General features: G+C 42.7%; 1 protein-coding gene across 4 annotated transcripts in view; it reads left to right on the forward strand.

Annotated features, from left to right (window-relative positions):
- EPC2 (enhancer of polycomb homolog 2) overlaps positions 1–25,261 on the forward strand; it is a 159,739-nt gene that overhangs the window by 72,125 nt on the left and 62,353 nt on the right. For 2 of the 4 annotated variants that reach the window (XM_073305426.1, XM_073305429.1), the window contains exon 1: positions 2,514–2,938. The exons of 1 other annotated variant lie outside the window; for it this stretch is intronic. In XM_073305426.1, coding sequence (XP_073161527.1) covers positions 2,786–2,938 — 153 coding nt within the window. In that variant the 5' untranslated portion in view covers positions 2,514–2,785. Of the gene's footprint in view, positions 1–2,513; positions 2,939–24,684; positions 24,919–25,261 lie in introns of those variants that run through there. One more of the 4 variants, XM_073305428.1, reaches the window with a different exon arrangement.

Genomic DNA, 25,261 nt, shown 5'->3' on the forward strand with positions numbered 1-25,261 from the left:
AAACTGGCATTGTCAGTCCCAGAATATTAGAGAGACAACGTGGGAGAGGTTATATCTTTTGTTGGATCATCTTCTGTCTCTCTCACGAACAGAATGTTGAGATGGCATATCAGAGAAGTAGTCTCTAAAGTAGTAAAGACCTTTTATAGAGGGCTTTATAGATCAAAATCAATGCCTTGAACTGGACCAGGAAGCAAACAGGTAGCTAGAACAATAGATGCATCAGGGCTTGTCTATACAGGGAATTATTCAGAAGCAACTATTCTGGAACAACCCCATGTGTGGACAGTGTTATTCTGGAATAAGGGTGCCTTGTTCCTGTTTATCTTCGCTTAAAGCACTTTAAAAGTGGGTTAAGTAGAACCAGGCACTCTTACTGCAGTATAAGTCTGTCCACACATGGGGTTGTTCAAGAATAGCTGTTCGTGAAAGACTCCATATGTAGATAAACTCTTTATAGAAAATGTTGCACGTGAGAAGCACCACCAAAAAACAAAGCAGCTGCATTCTGCATTAGATGGCGCTCCTGGCTGGTGTAGACACCTTTCTGGCAATCCACTCTGGAGGTAAAAGAGCAAATGGATAACTGTTTGTTTGTGCCTTGTCTTTATTGCATCATTAGCTTGACTTAAATTTGCATTGCCCTTAACCTTAACTTCTGACCTGTGCACACACAAAAGTCTCTATCTTGCGTTAAGTGCTGCTGACACTCAGGCAGTAATACAGTGAGGACTGAGCTACTCTATGATGCTAATACAACTATTCTGTGCAATTTGAGTGGTGGGGTGATGTGGGGTGCAGTGAGACTGCTCTCACTGGAGGGAGGCTACCACAAGGAGTTACCTCACGTGTAGGTAACTCTAGCTAACCCTGAACTACTTTGGGAACCATGGTTGAAATTCTTGTCTCTTCGAAGCTGTCATAAATATAAAGGAAAGGGTAACCATCTTTCTGTATACAGTGCTATAAAATCCCTCCTGGCCAGAGGCAATATCTTGTTACCTGTAAAGGGTTAAGAAGCTCAGCTAACCTGGCTGGCACCTGACCCAAAGGACCAATAAGGGGGCAAGATGCTTTCAAATCTTGGGGGGGCTTTTGTTTGTGCTCTATGTTTACGTGGTTGTTCTCTCTTGGGACTGAGAGAGGCCAGACAGAAATCCACCTTCTCCAAACCATCCTAATCCAAGTCTCCAATATTTCAACCAGTATAGGTAAGCCAGGTAAGGCGCATTAGTTAATCTTTTGTTTGATGTGAATTTTCCCTGTGTTAAGAGGGAGGTTTATTCCTGTTTTCTGTAACTTTAAGGTTTTGCCCAGAGGGGAATCCTCTGTGTTTTGAATCGGAATACCCTGTGAAGTATTTTCCATCCTGATTTTACAGAGATGATTTTTACCTTTCTTTTTTTTAAAATAAAATCCTTCTTTTACGAACCTGACTGATTTTTCCATTGTTCCAAGATCCAGGGCTTTGGGTCTTTGATGATTTTGTAACCAATCGGTTAGGATATTATTCTCAAGCCTCCCCAGGAAAGGGGGTGTGTAGGGCTTGGGGGATATTTTGGGGGAAGATGTCTCCAAGTGGTCTCTTTCCCTGTTCTTTGTTTAAAACGCTTGGGGGTGGCACCATACTGTTCAAGGACAAGGCAAAGTTTGCACCTTGGGGAAGCTTTTAACCTAAGCTGGTAAGAATAAGCTTGGGGGTCTTTCATGTAGGTCCCCACATCTGTACCCTAGAGTTTAGAGTGGGGAAGGAACCTTGACAGAAGCTTATGGCCAAAACTCCCATTTGGTTCAATTACATCATGTGTATACTGACCTTCACTTTGGAAAGTATTCCTTCATTTTAATTATATTAATAATGCATTCAATGACAATATTTAAAGAACACATTGCTATAAACTGCCACCTTATCTATACTGTGGATGTAGATCTGTATATTTGATTTGTGTATGATCTGCACCTGAATGGGCGTAAAGTTGTAGCTGGGAACTGTGCAGCTATACATCTACATATTTCATGGCGGTGGAGAGCTAGTTCCTTGTCTGTTGTGGGTGGTGTTTTGTAGCGTGTACAGGCGGGAAGGGGCATTTGTGCATCTGGGTGTACCTGTCCCCAACTCCTCTCCATTAACTGCAGCAATACGCAGGTGCGTACAGCGGTGTGCGCGCTGGGGGCTGCGTGCGGTGGTGCAGCTGTCCATGTGCGAAGGGGTATTTGCGCACGCGAGCCCAGGTGTGTCTGCAGACACGAGCTGATGCCTGGTTCAGGTGCTTAGGGTTCGGGTGAACGCATCTGTCTGGCCCCGGGCACGAACTCCCCCCTCCCAGCCGCTAGACTGGATGTGGCCGTGTCGCGGCGCCGCGGGCCAGACTCCCCGGCCGCCTGCCCGGCCCTCTCGCCCCACAGCCACGGTCGCGCTGCCGGCGCCTCGCTCGCTCTCCCTGTCCCCACGGCCTGGTTGCGCGCGCAGCCCGGCGCCCCCCTCACTCCCTCTCCATCCCCCCCCCCGCTCTCGCGTTGGCTGCCGGGATCGCTGGCCGCTTTGGTTAATGTCCGCCATGTTTGCTATGGCGCAGGGAGCGGATCGAGCGAGCCCGGCGCGGAACTAGGGCTGCGGGGCGTGCGCGGCGAGCTGCGGGCGGCTCTGCGGGGAGCTGTGCCGGGGCGGCGGGGCCCTCCATGGTGTTGCGGGCCGGGTGCGGGAGCGGCTGGGAGGCGGCGGCGCGGCCGCAGTGAGGGGCCCCCCGCCCGCCCGGCCCCGGGGTGTTATTGTGAGGGGGAGACAATGAGCAAACTCTCCTTCCGAGCCCGGGCGCTAGACGCCGCCAAACCGCTGCCTATCTACCGCGGCAAGGACATGCCCGATCTCAACGACTGCGTCTCCATCAACCGGGCCGTGCCGCAGATGCCCACGGGCATGGAGAAGGAGGAGGAATCGGTAAGGAAGTCGCGCAGGGGGGGCACCATTGTTTATCAGACAACCCCCTCCCCTCCCGGGAAATAGGCCATTGGTATTCACTGAGCGCGCTACGCACGCTCCACGCCGCAGCCTTGCATGTTCCTTATGGGTCGTGCGCAAGTAGCGCAGCGTAAACTTCCCTCCGACGCCGTAAGCGGGCCCTGCTCCGCCATCTTCTTTGCGTCCCGACTCGCGAGTGTTTTGATTAGCTAGGGGAGGCTCTTACGCTAGCGTAAGAGAGATGTAGGCGCAAGAGGCATCTTTGAATGGGGGAGCGTGCGTGCCGGACGCTCTCGGCGTAGCGTGCCGATGCTGCTGCACTCTTTACTGTTGTGTATGTGGGACTCCAAGGCAGCAGGGGACTGGAGGGGGCTGTGCGGGCTGTGCTCCTTCCGTGCAATTAGGAAGGCTTTGCATTGTGAAATAGGAACGTCCTGCTTTTATATTGTCCTACCATGAGGGGTAATGGGACTGACACTAAAGGAGAGTGAAATAGCGGGGGGGGGGTGGGAACCCCCATTCCTTTATTGACAGCTGGATATATACAGACAGACTGCGCTTATGTTCTGAGTTTGGTTGTTAACTGTTGCATCCGAAGTCGGGAGCATGCCTGGCATGTAATATCTTTCAGCTGTCCATTGCTGCGGTGCTGTAGCTGACGATACTGCTGTGTGCATCATACCGGAAAGCTTTTGTGCTTTGTAGCTCAAGATTCTTAAATAACATGTTGGGAGCTGCGTTATCTGTTCATTGCTGAAACTGGAGTGATATTGCAACCTGCAAAACATATACACATTCTGGTGCAGGCTGCATTACTACACTCTTGAGGAAGGGCTTTGTAAAGGTTGCAAGTAGAATACCAGCTGTCTGCAGATCTCATAGTTGGAAATATAACTGCTATAAGAATGCTTTGTACTTGAATGTTTAAGAAACACAGTAACTAGATGTTGTTCAGTTGTCTATGTAAAATACCTACTGTTATTGCATGGCTGTAGCTGGCTCTATAACTCCTCCCAGATTTTGCAGTGTACACCATGCTGTTTAGTGTTAAGATGATTTTAAGTAAGCTAGTCAGTGTTAGGAAACATGTATTGCCTGTAGAATGCTTGCTGTCCATTTTTGCAATACTGTAGGTAGAGATACATTACTCTCTGTATCTTTACTAGAAAGTAATTTTAAGATGAGTCTTGTGAGCATTAGGACAGCACTGTGAATACTTGCTGTCCGTGATTGCAGTGCTGCTTGTCTGAACTTGTCACTGTCCTTCTTAAAGACTGACACTTAACACTTAGATTTGCATCTGGCTCACTGCAGGCACACAGGATGTCCCCTCGTGTGACTGTACTTGTATGCAGAGTTGAGAGTAAATGCACCCATAAGAATTTCTTCAATGAATCTCTGTCTCCGCCTTGTAGCCAGCCCACTATGTTTGTGGATTGGCTTTTCAGAGGTTCTGGCTGTCAAAAGGAGGCTCCAACTCTCTCTGATTGGCTTTCTCATTTAACTATTAATATTGAAAGAAATCTTTTGTGTCTTCCATTGGTTACTCATAGTTCTGACCTCACTGTATTGCCCTTGTATGACAAATTATAATGTATAGTGCTCAATACTTACGATGCTCTACTGTATTTTGATGTTAGAGCCCTGGAATGTGTGTGTGTGTAATTTTAAATTAACAGCAATATAACATTAATGTTAACAAAGCAAACGTGGAGGTGATACGTCTTTCTTTTCCTTTGCAGTAAAATGTAATGTAAAAGACCGGCTAGTAGACCGTGTGACATATTGTTTGTTGAGTATGGGAGTTCTTAAAATTGCAAACATGATTCCTGATTTATATCTTTAAAAAAATATATGTGGCAGTCTCTTTTTAAAACAATATTACTCTTAAAATATTTTAACTTTCAGAGTGTGATTTGTTAAATTACACTTTAAGTAAATAACAGATATAATTTTTCTGAATTCTATAGTCTATGCTTGAGGGGAAAAGAAGTAATTTGCCTGTGTTCCAGTAAAATCAGTGGGGGGGGAAGTATTGGGCTAATTTATGCATTGTAAAATCCCTTTTTATGTGTAAATGATCTGCTAAATAATCTACTAAAATAATAATCTCTATTTTATGAACAGAATTTGTGTCCCCACTGCACTAAAAATGTTGTGGCTGGATTTGGTTTACTTTTCAATTCTTAGGTCATTCCATACTAGAATTGTTATGGCTTAATATATAAGCATAAATGCTTGCCACTTCAGACATCAAATTGGTTGAATTCAAACATCAATTCTGGTTGAATTCCAAGGTCTAATGTTAAATTAAGATTATTGTTGTCACTACATTTGCAACAGTTTTTTACTACAGAGAGATCTACTTCATGCAGCTTTTTTTTTTTTCTTCTTTTCTTTTTGGGGATATGGTTTGGGCTTTTTTTTTTTGACTTGCAATTAAGCATGTTAGTCACTCTGTGTTTAATTACTTAGAGATTATAGAGAGGTGGGTGAGGTGATATCTTTTATTGGACCAATTTTTGTTGGTGAGAGAGGCAAGTTTTCAAGCTACACAGAGTTCTTCAGGTTTGGGAATGGTACTAAGCTACCCCTACAAAGAAATACACTGAAAAGAGCACGAGTAAGACCGCTTGATACTTTAAATTCACTGTACAAGCAAGCAAACTGAGATGTTTCTCTGGCCCCATTCCTGCATGTAAACGGCCTTCCCTTGTATGAAGCCTTGGTGAAGTTAGTGGGACCCATGTGCATGCAGGGGTCCTCTTGTGTGCAATAAGCTGTGTAGTTTTGGCTCATAAGAAGCCACTGAACTTCTCTGAACCTTAATTTGCACCAAAAATACGTTGTTTCATAGCATTTCAATTTTCTTATACTATTATCATAACAAAAGCTGAGTTTCAAATTAAACTGTTACCTGTAATGAATAAAGGTTTGTGGGTATTTTTCTACATACATTCTGGGTATGTGTTTTATTCTGATAATTTTGAAGTATTAGATTCTTCTCACATAATGAACACTATATTGTGATTACAATGGGAGGTTTAAATTTTTTATTAAAATTTTATCATTCATTTCTACTACTCTTACATTATATTATAATGTCATACTACTACATTTAAGTCCAGATGTGATGCTGTTTACGTTGAAAAATACTTTACACCAAAAGCAATCCTATTGAATTCAGTGGGAAAAATTTGTGCAGTATCACAATCTTACCATTTTAGTATTAGTATTACCATTTTACTAGTGAATCTTCAAATAAATTCTGGAAATATCTTGCCATTTTCAGTATTTTACCTTGTCAGCTACCTATGCTGATATGACATTCTACAAACTGGAGGTCCAATGTTGTGTTCCCACGTATCTGTAATTTTCATGGGAGCTCTGTGTGTGCAGGGAGTGTAGGATTGTACTCCAAGATCTGAATCTACTGCACAATTTTAACCCTGAATTGAGCTATTGGGCCACATCCTGCTCTCAGTTAAAATTGCATAAATCTTGAGAAACTATTTTGATTTAAATGGAACTAATCTGGATTTATGATGTAAGTGATAAAAGAACTTCTCACTCTTTTTTGTGTGTTTAGTATTAGAAGGTGCAGAGAAGGGGAGCATTGTCAAATTCCTCGGATGCTATATTGAAAATCTACTTACTAATGTTAATTCAGAAAACAGGAGGAAAAAAAAAGTGCAGTGCACTAGTCCTTGACCTATTTCCTAACGCTTATCTACCAAATCTGAATTAAAATACATATTATCGGAGGCTATTGTGTTATACCTTTTAGGTACAAATTAATTTTTAATAACAATATGAGCAAAAAACAAGAGTAATTGAAGGTTTTAAGAGGTGGATTTGACTTTCTTTGTGTAGCTACACACAAATACATCACAATAATTGATAGTTGTGACTGGGCAGTTGAAGTGCTGTTAGAGATTTAACTCAGAAATTTAGATTTGAGCATTCATTCATTTATAACTAGGCATGACTTCATATTTAAAGTCAAAGGTTATACAGAGTAGAAACCCAAGAGCAGCAAGGTAAGGCTATTGTCAGATGATGCTAAAATGCGGGATATTTTTAATGTACGAATGGGGAAAAATATCATAAAATTGAAATGGGTACATTTCATTTTTAAGTCTTTGACTCAGGCATTTGAGATACTCATTTAAACCATCATGTAATTTTGAGTGTTGGCAGAGTAAATTGAATTCCCTTGGTCTCTGTATTATGTCTTCTTTTTTTGTTGTTGTCTTTCTCCATTCTCTACTTCCATTGCAATGTTGGAAACCTGATTTCAGTTCATCATCTTACTTCCGAGCTGCCTGGAGCTGGTCGTACTTCCAAAGCAGCACACTTGTTCCCCAGCTGAGGCAATTGGTCTAGAGCAGAGGTTCTCAAACTTTTTTTCTGGAGACCCAGTTGAAGAAAATAGTTGATGCTCGAGACCCAGTGGATGAGGATGAGGGGTTTGGGGTGTGGGAGGGGCTCAGAACTGGGGCAGAGGGTTGAGGTATGGGGGTGAGGGCTGCAGGGTGGGGCTGGGGCTGGGGGACGGGGTTGGGATGTGGGAGGAGGTCAGGTCTCTGGTGTGGGCTGGGGATGAGGGGTTTGGGATGGAGGAGGGGCTCCGGGTTTAGGGGGGTCAGGGCTGGGGCAAGGGGTTGGAGTGTGGACTTACCTCTGGCGGCTCCTGATCAGCGGTGCAGCTGGGGTGCAGAGGCAGGCTTCCCACTTGTCATGGCACTGTAGACCATGCTGCACCTGAAGCGGCCAGCAGCAGGTCTGGCTGCTAGGCAGAGGCGTGCAGGCAGCTCTGCACAGCTTTTGCCAACAGGCACCCCCTTTCCCCCCCAGTTCTTGGCCAGTTGGAGTGTGGAGCCGGTGCTCAGGGCGGGGGCAGCGCGTGGTGCCCCATGGACCCCCAGTCTAGAAGCCGGACCCGCTGCTGGCTGCTTCCGGCACAGCACAGTATCGGAACAGATAGGCACTAGCCTGCCTTTGCTACGCAGCACCACCGACTAGACTTTTAACTTCCCGGTCGACGGTGCTGACCAAAGTGACCCAGTGCCTTACATGCTGTGACCCAGTACTGAGTCGCAACCCAAACTTTGAAAAACGCTGGTCTAGAGTGCTTTCATTTTGCACAAATTACAATTCTTTCTTAATTCTGAACATTTGTTATTTCAAGCAACAGTGAAGACTACTATATCCAAAAAAGATGTAGAAAAATATTTTTCCTCTTGTTTGTCTTTGGTATTTGACACTACTCCCTATATAGACATTTCCACTCGTCTCCTCATCTTTTTATTTTTTTATACACACCTCTACCCCAATATAACACGGTACTCGGGAGCCAGAAAATCTTACTGTCTTAAAGGTGAGACCGTGTTATATCGGGGTAGGGAGAAGAACTGCTCTCCGCCCCAGCTCACCTCTGCTCTGCCTGATTGGCGCGCCAAGCCTGGGAGGGAGGAGAAGCGGAGCTGCGGTGCGCTCGTGGGAGGAGGCGGAGTGGAGGTGAGCTGGGGCGGGGTGCAGAGGAACCGCTTGTGGTAACACGAATTCAGCTATAATGAAGTAAAGCAGCCCCCTCCCCAGAGTGCTGCTTTACCGTGTTATATCGGACTGCATGATATTGGGGTAGAGGTGTGGTTAGGTCCCAATCCAAGACATATATTGCTCACGCATAAGGGTCCACCTGAGGTAGAGTTCCACTGAAGTGAGTGTAGTTCTCTGTAGATCCAGTTGCAGGATCAGAGCCAGTAGTAATTTTTCCCCTTTTGTTTGTGTGGGTTTTTCATACGGTGGTGGTGAAAGCATAAAACCACCATCATTTGTGGGAGGGTCAAGGGCAGCATTAAACTACTTTTTAACTCACGTTTTTAATTTGACCAGATTTCCATTGGACAGCAGTGCTTTAATGACTGGCATTGATGGGTTCTAAAGATAGTTGTACCTGTTCCTTTTGGGAATGTTTTCCAAACTTTTGAAAACTGGGTCCCTCATCAGGAACATGAAACCAGTCATGCCCCTCTCCCTTTAACCCCTGCATATGTTGTTAAAGTCCTTGTTGTCAGGTTAATTTATACATGATACCTGCTTGTTCTTCACAACCCTTCACCCCACTTTGGGAAATAGCAGTGTTAATCTCCATAATATGATACCATTTTATTTTCTTTTGTGCTTTGGTCAGTGAAATACTTTAAGTATCAGCATTGTTGACTATCATCACTGGCACTTCAGAGCTAATTTTCATGCACTCTGCAAATTCAAGCAAATATTTCTGTATCTAGTATGCTCACTTCTCATTTTGAAGTTTTATTTAGGTTTTTTGTACCCATAATAGGTATAGGGCCTTTTTTTTTTCCTTTTTACAGTAAAGCTGAGACTCTGGAGGTACAGCTCCCCAAGGTGTCCTTAGGTACATTTCCAGGAGTGCATGTTCCACATTTAGGGAAACACTGTTTTATGGGATTCAAGGGTAGTGACCATGACACAAGGCCTTCAAGGCTGAGATTCCATCTTTACACTGGAAAAACTAGCTGAGTGCTACACTGTATTTTGGTAAATGCCTTCAAAACTTATGACTATGCCTTCAAAACTCATGTGTGAATAAAACTGGGTTACAACTGTGTGATCACTTCATAAGAACGGCCAAACTGGGTCAGCCCAAAGGTCCATCTAACCCAATATCTTGTCTTCCAACAGTGGCCAATGCCAGGGGCCCCAGAGGGAATGAACAGAACAAGTAATTATCCAGTGATCCATCCCCTGTTGCCCATTCCCAGCTTCTGGCAAATAGAGGCTAGGGACACCATCCCTGCCCATCCTGGCTAATAGCCATCAATGGATCTATCGTCCATAAACGTATCTAGTTCTTTTTTGAACCCTGTTTTGGCCTTCACAACATCCTCTGGCAAGGAGTTCCACAGGTTGACTGTGCATTGTGTGGAAAAAATACTTCCTTTGGTTGTGTGTTTTTAAACCTGCTGCCTATTAATTTCATTTTTTGACCCCTAGTTTTTGTGTTATTAGAAGGAGTAAATAACCCTTCCTTATTTACTTTCTCCACACCAGTCATGATTTTATAGACCTCTGTCATATTCTCTCTCTCAGCATTAAACTACTTTTTAACTCACGTTTTTAAATTGACCAGATTTCCATTGGACAGCAGTGGTTTAATGAATGCCCCCTTCTCCCCCCCCCCCCTTAGTCCCCAAGTTCCATATTTGTTTGGGACTGTGTTGACTTGTATGATTTGGGGAAAGTCGCTTAATGCCTCTTTTCCTCCATTTCTGCATTTGTAAAATGGCCATGCTGATACTTAACAGCTGTGTTGTGAGGCTAAATTAATGTTTGGAAAACACTTGGATATTTTTGTATGAAAGTTGCTATATAAGTGTAAATTATGTAATGTCTTTACAACAACAAAACTATATCTTATCAAGAGTTGCTTCTTGTATACAAAAGTTGGCACTCATACTTGAACATAATGTTTATGTACTTTTTTGGCTATATGAAATTATGATTTCCTAACCATATATAGGATCTCTGCTCCCCCCCTCCATATTGAACTGAAGGAAACATTTCATAGGTGTTCGGCTTATATCATATATAGTGTTCAGTCTTCTGTTGGATTTTAATAAGGAGTGCTTAATATTACACTTACAACTCGAACTTTTTTTCAAGAAGTAAGGTGATAAGCAGCTTCTTTTAGTCATTCCTCAACTAACTAGGATATGTGCCAGGTGCTGCACACCAGTGATGTCTTTTATATTGTTTAAGTGCCTGTTGTCCTTTCTATAAATATGCCTCTCCCCCAGTAAAGTGTGTGTGTGTAAGAGAGAGAGATTAGTTTTACCAAGTGCATGTGATCTCAGGAATCAGTAAAACAAAATTTCTTTTCAAAAGTATACATTATTGGCTTAATGTAGATACTGATATATTCTATCTAATTGTGTTTTTTCTGCAGAGCTTGAATTATGTGACAAATAAACTGCCTCGACTTTATTAATTTTTTATTTGTATGGGAATTAAGTGTTAAATGAGATACTATACAAATCTAACTCATATTCTTCATAGTATCGGCTACTAATTAATATAAAAGGTGTAATTACTGTGAGCAGGTTTTCGTCTACTTGTAAGATGAAAATTTATTGAAAATATATATGCAATAGATTGTCATGGTAATTTTTTTAAGTGTTGCGTGGGGCAATTTGAGAGTATTGGGGGCAGAGAGTAATCAAATCAGTCAGTGCCCTTATAGCCTGTATAAATAAGAGAATTTTTTTCCCCGTAAGGACCTACTGTTCCAGAGAGATTGTTTTAAGTTGAAAGTTTCATGTGTTGGGAATACACTGATGAAATGCAGCTGAATCCACCAAAGTAAGTGTCACGGGAGTGACTTAAGAAGAGTAGACCGAAAAGAAGCAAGGGTACAAATGGTCAGACCAGGGGCTGTAAAGTCAGTATAATAATGGTTTGAGCCATGGAAAATTCTGAAAAAGAAAAGGTGTACTTGTGGCACCTTAGAGACTAACCAATTTATTTGAGCATAAGCTTTCGTGAGCTACAGCTCACTTCATCGGATGCATACTGTGGAAAGTACAGAAGATGTTTTTATACACACAAACCATGAAAAAATGGGTGATTATCACTACAAAAGGTTTTCTCTCCCCCCACCCCACTCTCCTGCTGGTAATAGCTTATGTAAAGTGATCACTCTCCTTACAATAAGAAAAGGAGTACTTGTGGCACCTTCGAGACTAACCAATTTCTTTGACCATAAGCTTTCGTGAGCTACAGCTCACTTCATCAGATGCTGCATCCGATGAAGTGAGCTGTAGCTCACGAAAGCTTATGGTCAAAGAAATTGGTTAGTCTCGAAGGTGCCACAAGTACTCCTTTTCTTTTTGCGAATACAGACTAACACAGCTGTTACTCTAAAACCTCTCCTTACAATGTATTCTGTAGGTCAGAACTTGGGAACAAGTGATTCTAGGTCTGGTATCTCCAAGAGTAGAGTTTGTGCAAAGGTATAGTTAGGCTTGGGAGAATTCTATTTTTATTTTTTATTTTGCTGGATAATATTGATGATTTTAAGCGTTTTTTAATTTTTTTTATTTAAATTTTCATAGTTGCAGGAAATATGTGGGCGCTGTCAGACAATAATAATTTAATCACAGGGGACCAGTAAGCATTGAGATTCAAAAAGTTAAAGCTTTTATAACCTTTAAAACACAAGTTGGCAACATCACATGTTACAATATAGAACATAAATATCCTTAAAACAAACTCTAAAGCAACATTTTTCTTATGTTGCTTATCTGTAAATTTTGTTTATTATTGATGGACATTTTTTTTTGTCTTTTGTGTATGGTTTACCAGTGAAACCTAATCTTTCTAAGCATAGGTACAGTCAAGACAGGATTTCTTTCCTTAGGGGAGAAATGTGTTAGAAGCTGAAGAAAGCATCTCTGCATAGAAGTTTACTTTTGGCAGTCTGCTTTCTAGATTTTAATTATTTATATATGTATTATAGCAGAGCAACTCCTCTGCTATAGGTTTCAGAGTAGCAGCCATGTTAGTCTATATCCGCAAACAGAAAAGGAGTACTTGTGGCACCTTAGAGACTAACGAATTTATTTGAGCATAAGCTTTCATGAGCTACAGCTCAGTTCATGGGATGCATTCAGTGGAAAATACAGTGGGGAGATTTATATACACAGAGAACATGAAACAATGTGTGTTACCATACACACTGTAATGAGAGTGATCAGGTATGGTGAGCTATTATCAGCAGGAGAGCAGGGTGTGGGGGGGTAACCTTTTGTAGTGATGATCAAGGTGGGCCATTGAGCTTAAATTGAACGAAAAACTTTCTAACTGTCAGGGTGATTAAGCACTGGAATAAAATTGCCTAGGGAATTTGTGAAATCTCCACCATTGGTGATTTTTAAGAGCAGGTTAGACAAACACCTGTCAGGGATGGTCTAGTTTTTATGTAGTGTTGCCATGAGTGCAGGAGGCTGGATTAGATGATCTGTTGACATCCAGTCATACGATTTTATGATTGTGTGACTGTTTCCTGGAGGTCACAGATTGCTGTGAGTCCGAGTGAGAACCAATTTTTGTTTGCATTCATGAAGCAGATGCAGATGTGGAGCACCACTTCTGGGCCTGAGAAACAAGCACTGACTGGTTGAATCGCATTTTAATGCAGGCTTGGGAAGATGAGCAGTGTCTGCAGAACTTTCAGATGTTCAAGGCCACATTCCTGTATCTGTGTGCCATGCTTGCCTTAGCCTTCCAGCACAGGGACACCCAACTGAGAGTCGCACTTGTAGGGGAGAAGCGAGTGGTGATCGCACTGCAGAGCTTCCAACACCAGATTGCTACTGGTCAGTGGGAAATCATTTTGGAGTTGTCATGCAAAGATGTAGGACCATTAATCGTCTCCTCTTCTTTGGGACTGTGACTCTTGGCAATGTGCAGGACATAGTGGATGTATTTGCATCAGTGACGTTTCTGAACTGCGATGGAGTAAGAGATGGTAAGCATATACGCCTGTTTTGGCACAAGACCACCTTGCCACAGAGTACATCAACAGAAATGGCTATTTTTCTATGGTTATGCAAGCACTGGTGGATCACTGGGGACATTTCACCATCATCAGTGTGGGCTGGTCAGGGAAGGTGCATGACACTTGAATCTTTAAGAACACAGGACTATTCAAAAAGATACAAATAGGGACTTTCTTTCCTGATCGGCAGATTTCCATTGGTGATGTTGAAATGCCAATAGTGATTGTGGGGGACCCAGCCTGTCTCTTATTTCCCTGGCTTGTGAAACTGGTCACCTTGACGGCACCAAGGAAAGATTCAGCTCCTGGCTCAGCAGGTGCAGAAAGACAGTTGTATGTGCGTTTGGTAGATTGGAGGGGAACTGGTGTTGTTTACTCACCAGACTGGATCTCGGTGAGAAAAATATCCCAAATGGTTTTAGCTGCTTGCTGTGTCCTGCATAAGATCTGTGAAGCAAAGGGGGAAAAATTGCTGCTGTGATTGCAGGCGGAGGTTTAGCAACTGTCTTCTCAGTTTGAACAGCCAGATATAAGGGCTGTCGGAGGAGCTCAGTGAAATGCTGTTGGTTCAGGGATGGTTTGAAAGAGCACTCTAACAGCGAGCCACAGTAATGCATTGTGGCGTACTGTGCCCTGGCCATACAGTTTGGGGGCTTGTTAGGAATTGTGTGCACATCTATGAATGTAACACTGACATTGCATCTGTTCATTTTATAGTCCTTGCTGTAAATCTTCGATTATTACACTGTGTTAGTCAATGATCTTAAGAGTTGTGTCAAAGTGTACACTAACAAGTAAGTGGGTGCTTTCAATATCGGCAGGCATTCTACGGTATATGTTGGGAACTAATAAAGATGGATTATTTTCCAAACAATAGAGTTTGTTTGCTTAACAAAGACATTTCAAAAAATTCTGTGCAAATTAAAAGCAAATACATGAAATCCTTAACATATTTATGGAATGGAGCTTAAAGAACATTCATGTCCATTTTAGCTGCACATACAGTGACCTGTGAGAGCCATTGTTGATGTATGTGAAGCTGTGGTTTTCCTTAATGTTCCCTGAGGTATAATGGTCGCGGAGGGATGTGGCCCCTGATGCCATGTGGAATGTTGAGGGCTGTTATGTAGGGAGGGCTATACTGGAGTTCTCCATGAACTGCAAGATAGGCAAGCTGAGAATTGTTGAACTTGTAGGTCCACAAGCGTCTGCAGCATAGGTGTTTGCTGCCGGAGAAGCCCCATTATATCTAGTGCATCTCCCTCTTTGTCTGCATTTTCCTTTTCCATACAGTCTGCAGTATTCATCCTCAAAGCCCTCTGATTCAGCACTGTCTTGCAGGACCTCGCTGAATATATCATCCGGAGTTCTTTTCTTTCTCCTTCTCATCTGGCTCAGGTGTTCTGTGAGTGTGGAGGGGGAACCCCTCAAGGCTGCAATGGCAGTAGTGAAGGATAAAACACAGAGGTTACCTTGTCAGTATATCACAACGGAAAGCAAAAATAAAGATTCAGAACTCCCTTTGCTTGCTCCCATAAAGTTTTAAACAAGACAGGTTTATTGACTTTCCTTCTTTGGAGGCATGGTGCCATTCATAGCTCCAGCCAGGTGAGTATGGCCCACCAGGGGTGAGGGAAATGAGAGAATTGCTTAGTTGCATGAAGCCATGAGTACAGGGCAGTGGCACTGAATACTGGCACAATTTTCCACAGGCAGTGGTGACATCTTATTTCTGCGGCTAACAAAAAGGCACAGAGAACACAGCAGCTGCTGGTGTCCCAAAGCTGTCCGGGCCTATATGTTTGCTAGCTTGTCTACTGCAGGGGTGCCTGCCGAAGTTATCGCTGACTGGCATGGGAAGGCTTCCTACCTAAAAGGAAGAAATAAGGAACTTATTCCTAGAAACTTTCAGGAGAGGATTGCAGAGTACTTCCAGAAAAATTTTGTCAAGATCTCTCAGGATGATTCAAGGGACAAACTGCTCTGCATCCCTGCCCTCCGCCCAACTTTACAGGGGAATGAAAAGCAGATAATATTACCTCTCTTTGTTGTAATGATTCCTCTTCTGGTACGAGTAAATGAATGCAAAATCAATATCTGTGACTTGCAAAGTTGGGGGCACCATCACTGTAATGGGAAATAAATGTGCACACTTACTTGAAGTTCCTTCCCCTGCTACGCTGGGACTGACTGGATTGCGGTGGAGTCTAAAACATGTCCTGACGTGATTGCGTTGAAATGTGGTGCCCCTCTTGGGGACACAGAGTATAGTCAGTGATCCAAATTAGTGGGCCTTTTGAGCAAGGAGTTCCTAAGAAATAGCCCGAGGTGGAAAATCCCCCAACATTTCATTGTTCACTGATTCTAGCAACGTTAAAGTTTGAAACTCACCCTGGCTGAAATCTGAGAATGAACTGTCTCTGTCAAGTGTGCGTGTGTGTGTTGCAGAATATCTGGAAGGTGGTGAAACAGTTTTTGAAAAGAAAATAAATTATACATGCAAATGTTAACTGGAAGTGGGGAGAGATGATTAGGAGTGGAAGAGTAGGTGGGTTTACACTTTATTAATATTGGAATTATTAATATAATATTGGAAGAGGGACTTGGGTCTGCAGTGAGCGAAGGGGATATTGTGAGGAGGGGATAAATGGGAATGTTTGGTAGGGGAGAGAATAGGGTTTGGAGGGGCTCAGGTAAGATGGGAGTGGTCGGGGAGAAGACAGGAGGGGTTGGGGATATGGGGGTAGGAGAGGAAGTTGGGGTTTTTGGGGTGTGGGGGTCAGTCAGCCCTGAAATCTCTGTGTGTGTTGGGAGCCCTACTCCTCTGCAGGGGTCTGAGCCCCTTTCCCTATTCGCTATATTTTCTGGAATCTGGGGGTCCCTGTTCTTGCGATGTCTGAACCCCTCTTTTGCCCCTCCAAGTGAGCTTGGATCTGGGTTGGGTGGACTGAAGGCAATGTAGATTTAAACATCTGAAATCCAGACAATAAATGGTTAAGATACACATCACCCCTGTGTGAGATGTGGGAGTGTGCCAGAGTGGGTAGGGGAGGGATGGACTAAGTGGATAGACTGGGTAAACCTGACTGCAGCAGCAGCATTCCCAGCTGGAGATGGGAATGAGGGGCTAGCTCAGTGAACAGTAAGGGCTACATAACCAAGGTATTATGTAACCTAGTAAGCTGCTGCCTGTGATATATGAACACAGCAGCATAGGGTAGGAGACAGCAAGGACTAACTTCTTAGATTTAGTGTTTCTCTGTGGTGCCAACTAATGGCTTAATGGGAAGGGGAGGGAGAGCTGGAAATGTTGTCAGGAGGGGCTTTATGTTATAGGGAATAGTGGAGTTGGGGTAGAGAAGGAAAGAGAGACAGCAATCTTCTCTCATATGATAAATGGATGTTACAGTAACTTTAAATAAAACTGTCATGGTTTTGGGACATAGACGATAGATTTCTCTCACTGGCCTTGTTAGCAGCTACCCATTTCAAAGCATGACTATTATCCACATACTGCTATAACAAAATGTATTGGAGGGGTAGGAGCACTGAGGAATCACATAGATGCCAGGAAAGACCACTGGTCTGGGACTATTCTTAGCTCTACCATGGCCTACTTGTTGACCCTAGGCAAGTCACTTCACTTCTCAATGCCTCAGTTTTTCATCTGTAAAATGGGGACAGTGATGTAAAGTTCATTTGAGATCTACTGATCTTAAAAAACAAAACAAAAAAAGCCCTAGATCTTTTGATTATTGCTGCAAACCTAGGTGAGAACTACAGCTGCCTGAATGTCCACTAACTCCTACCCACAACGGTTTCTGTTTAAAAAAACTAGCAAATTAAATGCCCCCCAAAATTAGTTAAATAGAGTTAAGATTGCACTGTGATAGTTTGTACCCATCCACAACATCCAGTTCAGCAAGATTCAAACTTTTGAAAACCAGGAAATACAGAGTTAAGATAAACATCCATGCAGTCTTAATTGTACCCTCTTTGAGCGATGCTCCACGGTGCCCATAACACAGATGCTCGCACTCTCCCTTTTCACTGTAGTGGACAGGTGCTACTTGCACTTGCCCTACTCTCAAACACTGAAGCTGCTCCCCCAACAGACTACCATAGTTGTAAAATTTAACAACCACTTCATACCCTTGTACAGCCCCTTCACGCTTGCACACAGAATACTATCTAAACCTATACTTTTCCCTACCCATTATTAAATTCACAGATTGTTCTCATATCCCTCCACGCTACTGACAGTACCCATGGCAAGAGGACCCCAGTGCCCTTCTACTAACATGATTTACACAATTTTGTATTGAAATGATGCAGACTGGAACCTCCAGGTACTGCTGTACCTCTTTCCTTTATGAGACAAGGCAGGTGAAGTAATATCTTCTGTTGGATTAACTTCCTTTGGTAACAAGCATTGAGAGGGCTCAGACCCGGATCACCTCATATCATAATCACAGCTCTTCTAAGCTGCTCTTACTTATTCCTCCACCATTCAGTACAGCTACACCTAACACAGTGAATGCGGCTGGAGTGCATGCAGATAATTCCCAGTGGCTATTCACAGCTGCAGGGGGGCAGAATTAAGGTTGTGTGGGTGTTTACCTTAACACTGTATTTCCTGGTTTTCAGAAGTTTTGAGTTTTGCAGAACTCTCTGTGGAAGGGCATGAGATCTCACTGGGCAACCGTAACTTTGTATTAACAATTTTTTTGCCATTTAATTTGTATATACAGTATTCTGACATTGCTTGTGTTGCTGAAGCTTGGCAAACACTAGACAGCATAACACTGCTTTGTACATGGACTTCTAAAATTTATTTGGTAATGAGAACCGCCCCCCTCCATACACTCATAAGGAGGGAGGTTTTATTTCACTGTATCTCTTTCTCCTTCCAAGCACATTGCATTTATCCCCTTTTCCCAGACCTCAATCCTGTTATCAACAGCCATTCTCTTGTCTTCCAGTGGTTTCAGTCTTCCACCTGCAGAGCATCTTCATAGCAGAAGAAATGACCATTCAGTTCTCTTGTGCATTATGATTCCCTGTAGGTACTTGCATTGTAGGCTTAAAACTGAATAGATAGAATCACACAAACCTAACTGCTGGTATTGTCAAGAAAGTTCTGTTGAACGAGAACAGTACCGCAACCACCCATACAATAACCTTGCAACCCCTCCACAACTCCTTTTTGGGTCAGGACCCCTGTGATTACAATCCTGTGAAATTTCAGATTTAACTCAAGGCTTAACTCAAGCTGAGGGTTAATTTAAGAAACTATTTGAAAATCTGATTCTCTGTGTCCAGTTTAAATCCTTATCTCAATTCACTGGAGCTTCCCAAATATATCTACTAAAGCTTCCTTGTCTTTAATCTTAATGAAACTATGGAAAGAGATTCCTCAGACAAGTTGACTTTTAAGGGAGAAGGGGGATCCTATAGTGCCAAATCTCATGCTCCTTGTGCTTCACAAAATTTAAAAGGGTATTCAGTGTACATATATTTTAATTATTTAATTTGTAAAAAACATAATATATTGTTACTGAGGGATGTAATAAAAAATACGGTACTCCTATTCAGCAGCTTTGCTATAAGTTGAGTACGAAGTCAGCAATTCCAGGCTAAAAATCTTGAGTTAAATTCTTCCCTCACTTACACAGGTGCAAGTCCCATTGAAATCTATGGGAATATGTAATGAATGCATATACACTCACAGGATGCCTAGCCACGTAAAATAAAAAGAGCGACAACTTCATTATATCTGCCCTTTTCCTATATCTGCTTTTGCCAGAAGTAAGCTGACAAGAGAGCTGGCAGAGAGTGAAAGAGGTTTAGGCTTCTGGAGCATAAACAGTTCTCTGTTTAAAACTGCCTGTCTAAAATATAATAAAGGTGGATATAATAGGTCAGCTGATAGAGTCATCTGCTCTTAAAGAAATCCAAAAATTTAAGAGGAAAGAGGACTATCTTCCCCCAGTTAACAAAAGTTGCATCTCTGTGAGAGCAGAATTGTGCTGCTTGTGATTAAGGAACTAACTGTTCTTTTGGCTCAACTTTGGCATACTTTATAAAACGTCCAGTCCATCTTTCTACTGCTATGGAATTTTCCCCAGCAGTGCATTTTCTAGTGTTTTATCACTGTTGATAAGCATTAGGATTTCTACCTTTAGAGGCTATTTTCCAGTTTGCTAAATGTAGTTCTTGAAAGTTTTTCATGATGAACAGCAAATTTTTCCTCCCTTAACTTTATCTCATTATGCCCATCTAAATATTCATAGTTATGTTGGTCAAATATTAATTATATTCGCTCGCTCCCTCCTGCTCTAATCATGCCATGAGCATATATGTCCTACTCTCTTCATTTTTCCTTATAATTCAGTTCCTTCAGCTTCTGATCAGTTTTACTTCTTCTCTTTGAAGTCCCTCCAATTTATCTTTGTGGCTATTTGATTCCTGAAATTCAGCACACTACTCCAGATGTGGTTGTACCAAAGCCACAAAGAGATGGATTACTGTGTCTCTGCTTTGTAAATGCCTCTGTATGATGAATTTGCTGTTGCATTGTTTTGCAGACTCATGTTTTTAATTTGGTGTCCATTATCGCTAGGGCCCTACCAAATTCACGGCCATGAAAAACACATCATGGACCGTGAAATCTGGTGTCTGTTGTGTCATGTTCTCTCCCCCATCCCCCCCACTCCTGGTGAAATCTGGTCTTTTGTGTGGTTTTACCCTATACTATACAGATTTTATGAGGGAGACCAGCATTTCTCAATTTGGGGTTCTGACCCAAAAGGGAGTTGCAGGGGAGTCACAAGGTTATTTTAGGGGGGTTGCAGTATTGCCACCCTTACTTCTATGCTGCCTTCAGAGGTGGGTGGCAGGAGAGAAGTGGCTGTTGGCTGGGTACCCATCTTTAAAGGCAGCACCACTGCCAGCAGCAGTGTAGAAGTGAGGGTAACAGTACCGCAACCACCCATACAATAACCTTGCAACCCCCCCACAACTCCTTTTTGGGTCAGGACCCCTATGATTGCAACCCTGTGAAATTTCAGATTTAAATAGCTGAAATCATGAAATTTATGATTTTTAAAATCCTGTGACCATGAAATTGTCCAGAATGGACCATGACTTTAGTAGGGCCCTAATTATTGCTCCTGTGGCTTCCTCACATTTGGCCACTGAAAATACAGATTTTTCTTCATTCTGCTGGATTTCCGTTTTGGATAGTTATTCCCTGGTGGCAGATCCTCAGCTGGTGTAAATTGTCACAGCTGTGTTGAAGCTGATGGCCCTAAGGCCATGTCTACACTAGCACTTTTGTCGGTATAACTTACATGGCTTGGGGGTGTGGGAAAAAACACCTCTGTCTCTGAGCGACATAAATTATACTGACAGCACCAGTGCTATCCCACTGATATAGCTACCGCCACTTGTTGGGGGTGGTTTAATTATGGCAACGGGAGAGCTCTCTCCCATTGGCAAAGAGTGTCTGCATGAGCAGTCTTACAGCAGCACAGCTGCATTGATACAGTTGTGCCACTGTAAGTTCACTAGTGTGGACATGTTCTTAGTCAATTTATATCAGTTGAGGATCTGCCCCAGATGTATTATTTTTGCATCTTTATAAGTTTAATTTTTGCAAAATTTGATTTAAATCATTTTACCTTTTTTAAGTTTCAGAGTAACAGCCGTGTTAGTCTGTATCCGCAAAAAGAAAAGGAGTACTTGTGGCACCTTAGAGACTAAGGTGCCACAAGTACTCCTTTTCTTTTTACCTTTTTAAAGTAATCAAAGGCTGGTTTAGAACAGGGAGGGTCCCAGAGCATCTACATCACCATTTTACAGCCCTGCAGTCTGAGCTCCATGAGCCTGAGTCAGCTGACACAGATCAGCCATGGGTGTTGAATTGCAATTTAGATTTGCCCCAAGAGTTGGAATCCTGTGTGTTTTGGTACCTGTGAAGAAGGGGGAAACTGCTTCATAAAGTATGATCCTCTGAAAAATTCATCCTTCCTTTTGCCTGAATTTGGGGATTTGAATCAGGGTACTCAGTTACTGAAAAAAGAAAATGAGGACTTGTGGCATCTTAGAGACTAACACATTTATTTGAGCATAAGCTTTCGTGAGCTACAGCTCACTTCATCAGTGAATACATCCGATGAAGTGAGCTGTAGCTCACGAAAGCTTATGCTCAAATAAATTTTTTAGTCTCTAAGGTGCCACAAGTCCTCCTTTTCTTTCTCTGGATACAGACTAACATGGCTGCTACTCTGAAACCTGTCAGTTACTGAAGTAGATTTTCTTATAAGGTCCACTTTGTAGATACAAATCTTACTTAAGTTTGGATGGGGACAGATGCTTTTTACATAGGTACAGTTGAGGTTGTTTCAGTGGAGCATTTGCTTATGCGTGGGATGGATGACACAAATGTGTTGAACGGGGCTAGCTGAAGATTTTGCTTTCTGTAAATTCTTGTTTATTGGTTGCTGCCATAACTTAATTGGGTTTCTTTGATTTTTATTATTTGGGTTGGTGGTACTTGTGTTGAAATTTTGTTAGTATTTATAGTTAAATGTAATTATAGCTTTTGCTGGTACTTAAAGTTGTAGAGGTAAGGTTGCCTCTACCCACCTTATGATCCTCTGTATTGAAGTGCTCATAACTTTGTGAAAAATGTTCCTGTTCAGCTGAAACTTTCCATGATTGGTCTCAGCTCATAAGTGAATTTCTAATAATAACAGTAATAATATTTAATTTGAGGCAAAATCCATTCAGGTATTTTTTTTTTTAATTTGGCAAGATGAAAAAATAGCTCTCTTGTTTTATAAAATTCTGAACTCATGTTTTAAGTCACTGGTCTAGCAAAAAATGGCTGACATTTGAAACACTACATGTAAATAGTTAGATCGATGCTATGTTGGTCGGTTTAGGGGACAGTTGTATGGGTTTTTTTTAAACTTAAATATTATTTAACTTTAATATTTGAAGAGTTATTCAGTGGTATTTATCCAGGTTATAAATACTGTAATCTTCTAATTATTCAGAGTATCCCTACCCCCCCCCCCCCAGAAAAAGGCAGATTGATTACTGTTAGGATTAATCATTGTAGCTGTGAGTATGTTTCTTCTCTTCTGTCCCCACCACCTCTCTCACCCCTGCCCCTCCCCCCAAAACAGCAGACATGGGAGCATAGATTATTGTGCTTGGCTGATACATTTTCCCAAGGAATCTTGCAATTTTGAATGAAGTATAACACATTGGGCAGATACCCTTGGTGCTCAAGGTTTTTCTAAATCTTTACTCTCTATTAGTAGCATTCAGCTCCTTGCCTGCTCCTGCAGTGAATAACTGAACAGCCACTAGCTTTGTTATATACACAGTGAGTGGATTGGAGATTCCTCCTTCGGTTTGTCTGATACTCCTTCGGCTCCCCTTTCTGAGTCCCATCATGTCTCCGTTCAAGTCAGTCTTCTGGTTTGCTGGCAAACTATTACCTTAAGGACCTCAGCTCTGAGCAGTTTCTGAACCAGTACTGAGAGTCTCACCTCCAACAGAACCTTCATAATGCCACAGAATGTACAAGCAAGTTCAGGTGAGGGCAGGAAAACTTTTAGTGAAGTTCCTGTGCAGAAGACCACTGTGAATGTGTCATTTTGTTCCAGAGACTTCAGAGAGGGTATTAACACCAGGGCTCATTTTCCCCTTCATATCCTTCAACCTTAGAAGCCAGTTACACTCATGGTACATATGCTTCATTTGCTGGATTGAATTAGATTGGCAGAGAGAAGGGGAGAGGAATTTAATGGCATTTACCACGCTCTCAGTAGACTCTTTCCCATGAGATGTATAGGTCCCTCACAGACTTGAATGCCCTTAGGCACAAAGTGGCTTGTAAAGGAGACAGGGCTAGTGAAAACTTTATTTTCTAGCCCTTCTTTTTTCCCATCTCCTGCTTGGGAGAAACAGAACAGGGGAGAGAATGAGGGAAAGGGGCTGGGGTGGAGGGGAAGTCCAGTTCCTCCACCTCACTCATGAAATGATTATTGGAGTGAATTAAATAGAAAAATAATATGATTTAACTCTCCATTACAGGGCCCTTTGTGAATCTCTAGGGTGGTATAGCTTATTCTAACACTCCTCTGCCACCTTACTGTTGATGTTCTGCTGAGTTATGCAACAGAATGGCATAGCTCATGTTGCTGTTGACAAAATATTTCTTTCCTTTAGCCATGCTCTAGCAGTAAAAATAGGACTGAAGGGGGAAAAAAACAGTTGGCCCAAATGCCCAGCTCTTGATTTTCCTGAGATTTGGTGGTTCTTCTGTATAGCCAAGACCCTCTTTCCGATGCCCTCTAGATAGTCATGGTCCACATGAACAGTCAGTAGCAGTAGAAATGGTTGAGTTTTCCCTCCTAAGGCTTTCTGAAATGGTCTAATTGTACTTGAACAATATGGTGGGTCCAAAAGTGAAATTGAGGACTATTTCTACCAGTCCTTTTTCACCCCTGAGACAGGAACCATGGCCATTGCCACCAGTTTTTCTCTGGCTTCTACCAGTAGGAGTCAGAAATCTCCTAGAGACATCCAGATCAGAGTTTTGAATCCAATCTAATCCCTTCATGAAGGAGGATCTTGGATATTTGCAACACTCTATCCAAATTGAGTTGCAATCTTTTAAATGCATTTCTTGTTGTTTGGACTATCCTCCATGTAACTGCATATCTGAGGGTTTGTCTACACTTGCAGCGGCAGAGTGCTTTGGGTTAAACCAGCCTTCGGAGAGCGCACTAGGGAAAGTGCTCCAGTCTGTCCATTCTGAGAGCTGAAAGCGCACTATGGCGTGGCCACCTTTGCAGCACGCTGCAGCTGTATTGGGAGCAGTGCATTATGGGCAGCTATCCCAGCGTTCAAGTAGCTGTAATGTGCTTTTCAGATGGGGAGGGTGGGATGTGTTGTGTGTATGTGGCGGGGGAGAGAGAGTGGGTTTTTGGGGCGCTAAGAGCGTGAGCATGCTGTCTTGTAAGTTCAGGCCTCCCTCATTCCCCCGCGCCTCTCTCACTCACTCAAAGCAAACGTTAGCTGTTCGGTTTTTTTCTCAGACCAGATAAGCAGCCAGCACTCTGAAACAGAGCTTTGAAAGGGCCACTTCCGCATTCCTGCCGAGTTCACAACAAAGCAAGAGAGGCCACTTCAGTTAATGGGTCGTTTCCGGAGGTCAGTGCTGTAACCTCGTTTACACTGGAGCTGCAGCGTCTCATCCAGCCGTTAATCCTCTCGTGGAGGTGGAGTACCAGGAGCACTCCAGCCAGGGAGTTAGAGCGCTCTACATGCCTTGCCAGTGTGGACGGGGAGTAAGGTAGAGTGCTCTAGGAGGCTTTATTGCGGTAAAACATGCAAGTGTAGCCAAGCCCTAATTTCACCTTTTAAAGGACCAAATATCAAGAAGGGACCTCAATCCCTTAAAATCCTTGGGGAAAGTTTTTTCCTAGGTCTCTTGAAAAACATTAGTTATATTTATGATATTTTAATGCACTAAAACACTTGTCTTTCAAAAAGCAAACAAAGCCATTAAACTTGAAGATGATCACCTTCCTCCCCTCCCCCCAAAGGTGTTCAGCTATTGAGAGAGCACCTTCAAGCATGCTTTCTGTCCTATATCTGACTTCCTTATTTCAGTCAGTTCGCTCTGTTGGAGTTCC

Source organism: Lepidochelys kempii, chromosome 11 (assembly GCF_965140265.1).
Source record: "Lepidochelys kempii isolate rLepKem1 chromosome 11, rLepKem1.hap2, whole genome shotgun sequence".
Classification (NCBI taxonomy): domain Eukaryota; kingdom Metazoa; phylum Chordata; order Testudines; family Cheloniidae; genus Lepidochelys; species Lepidochelys kempii.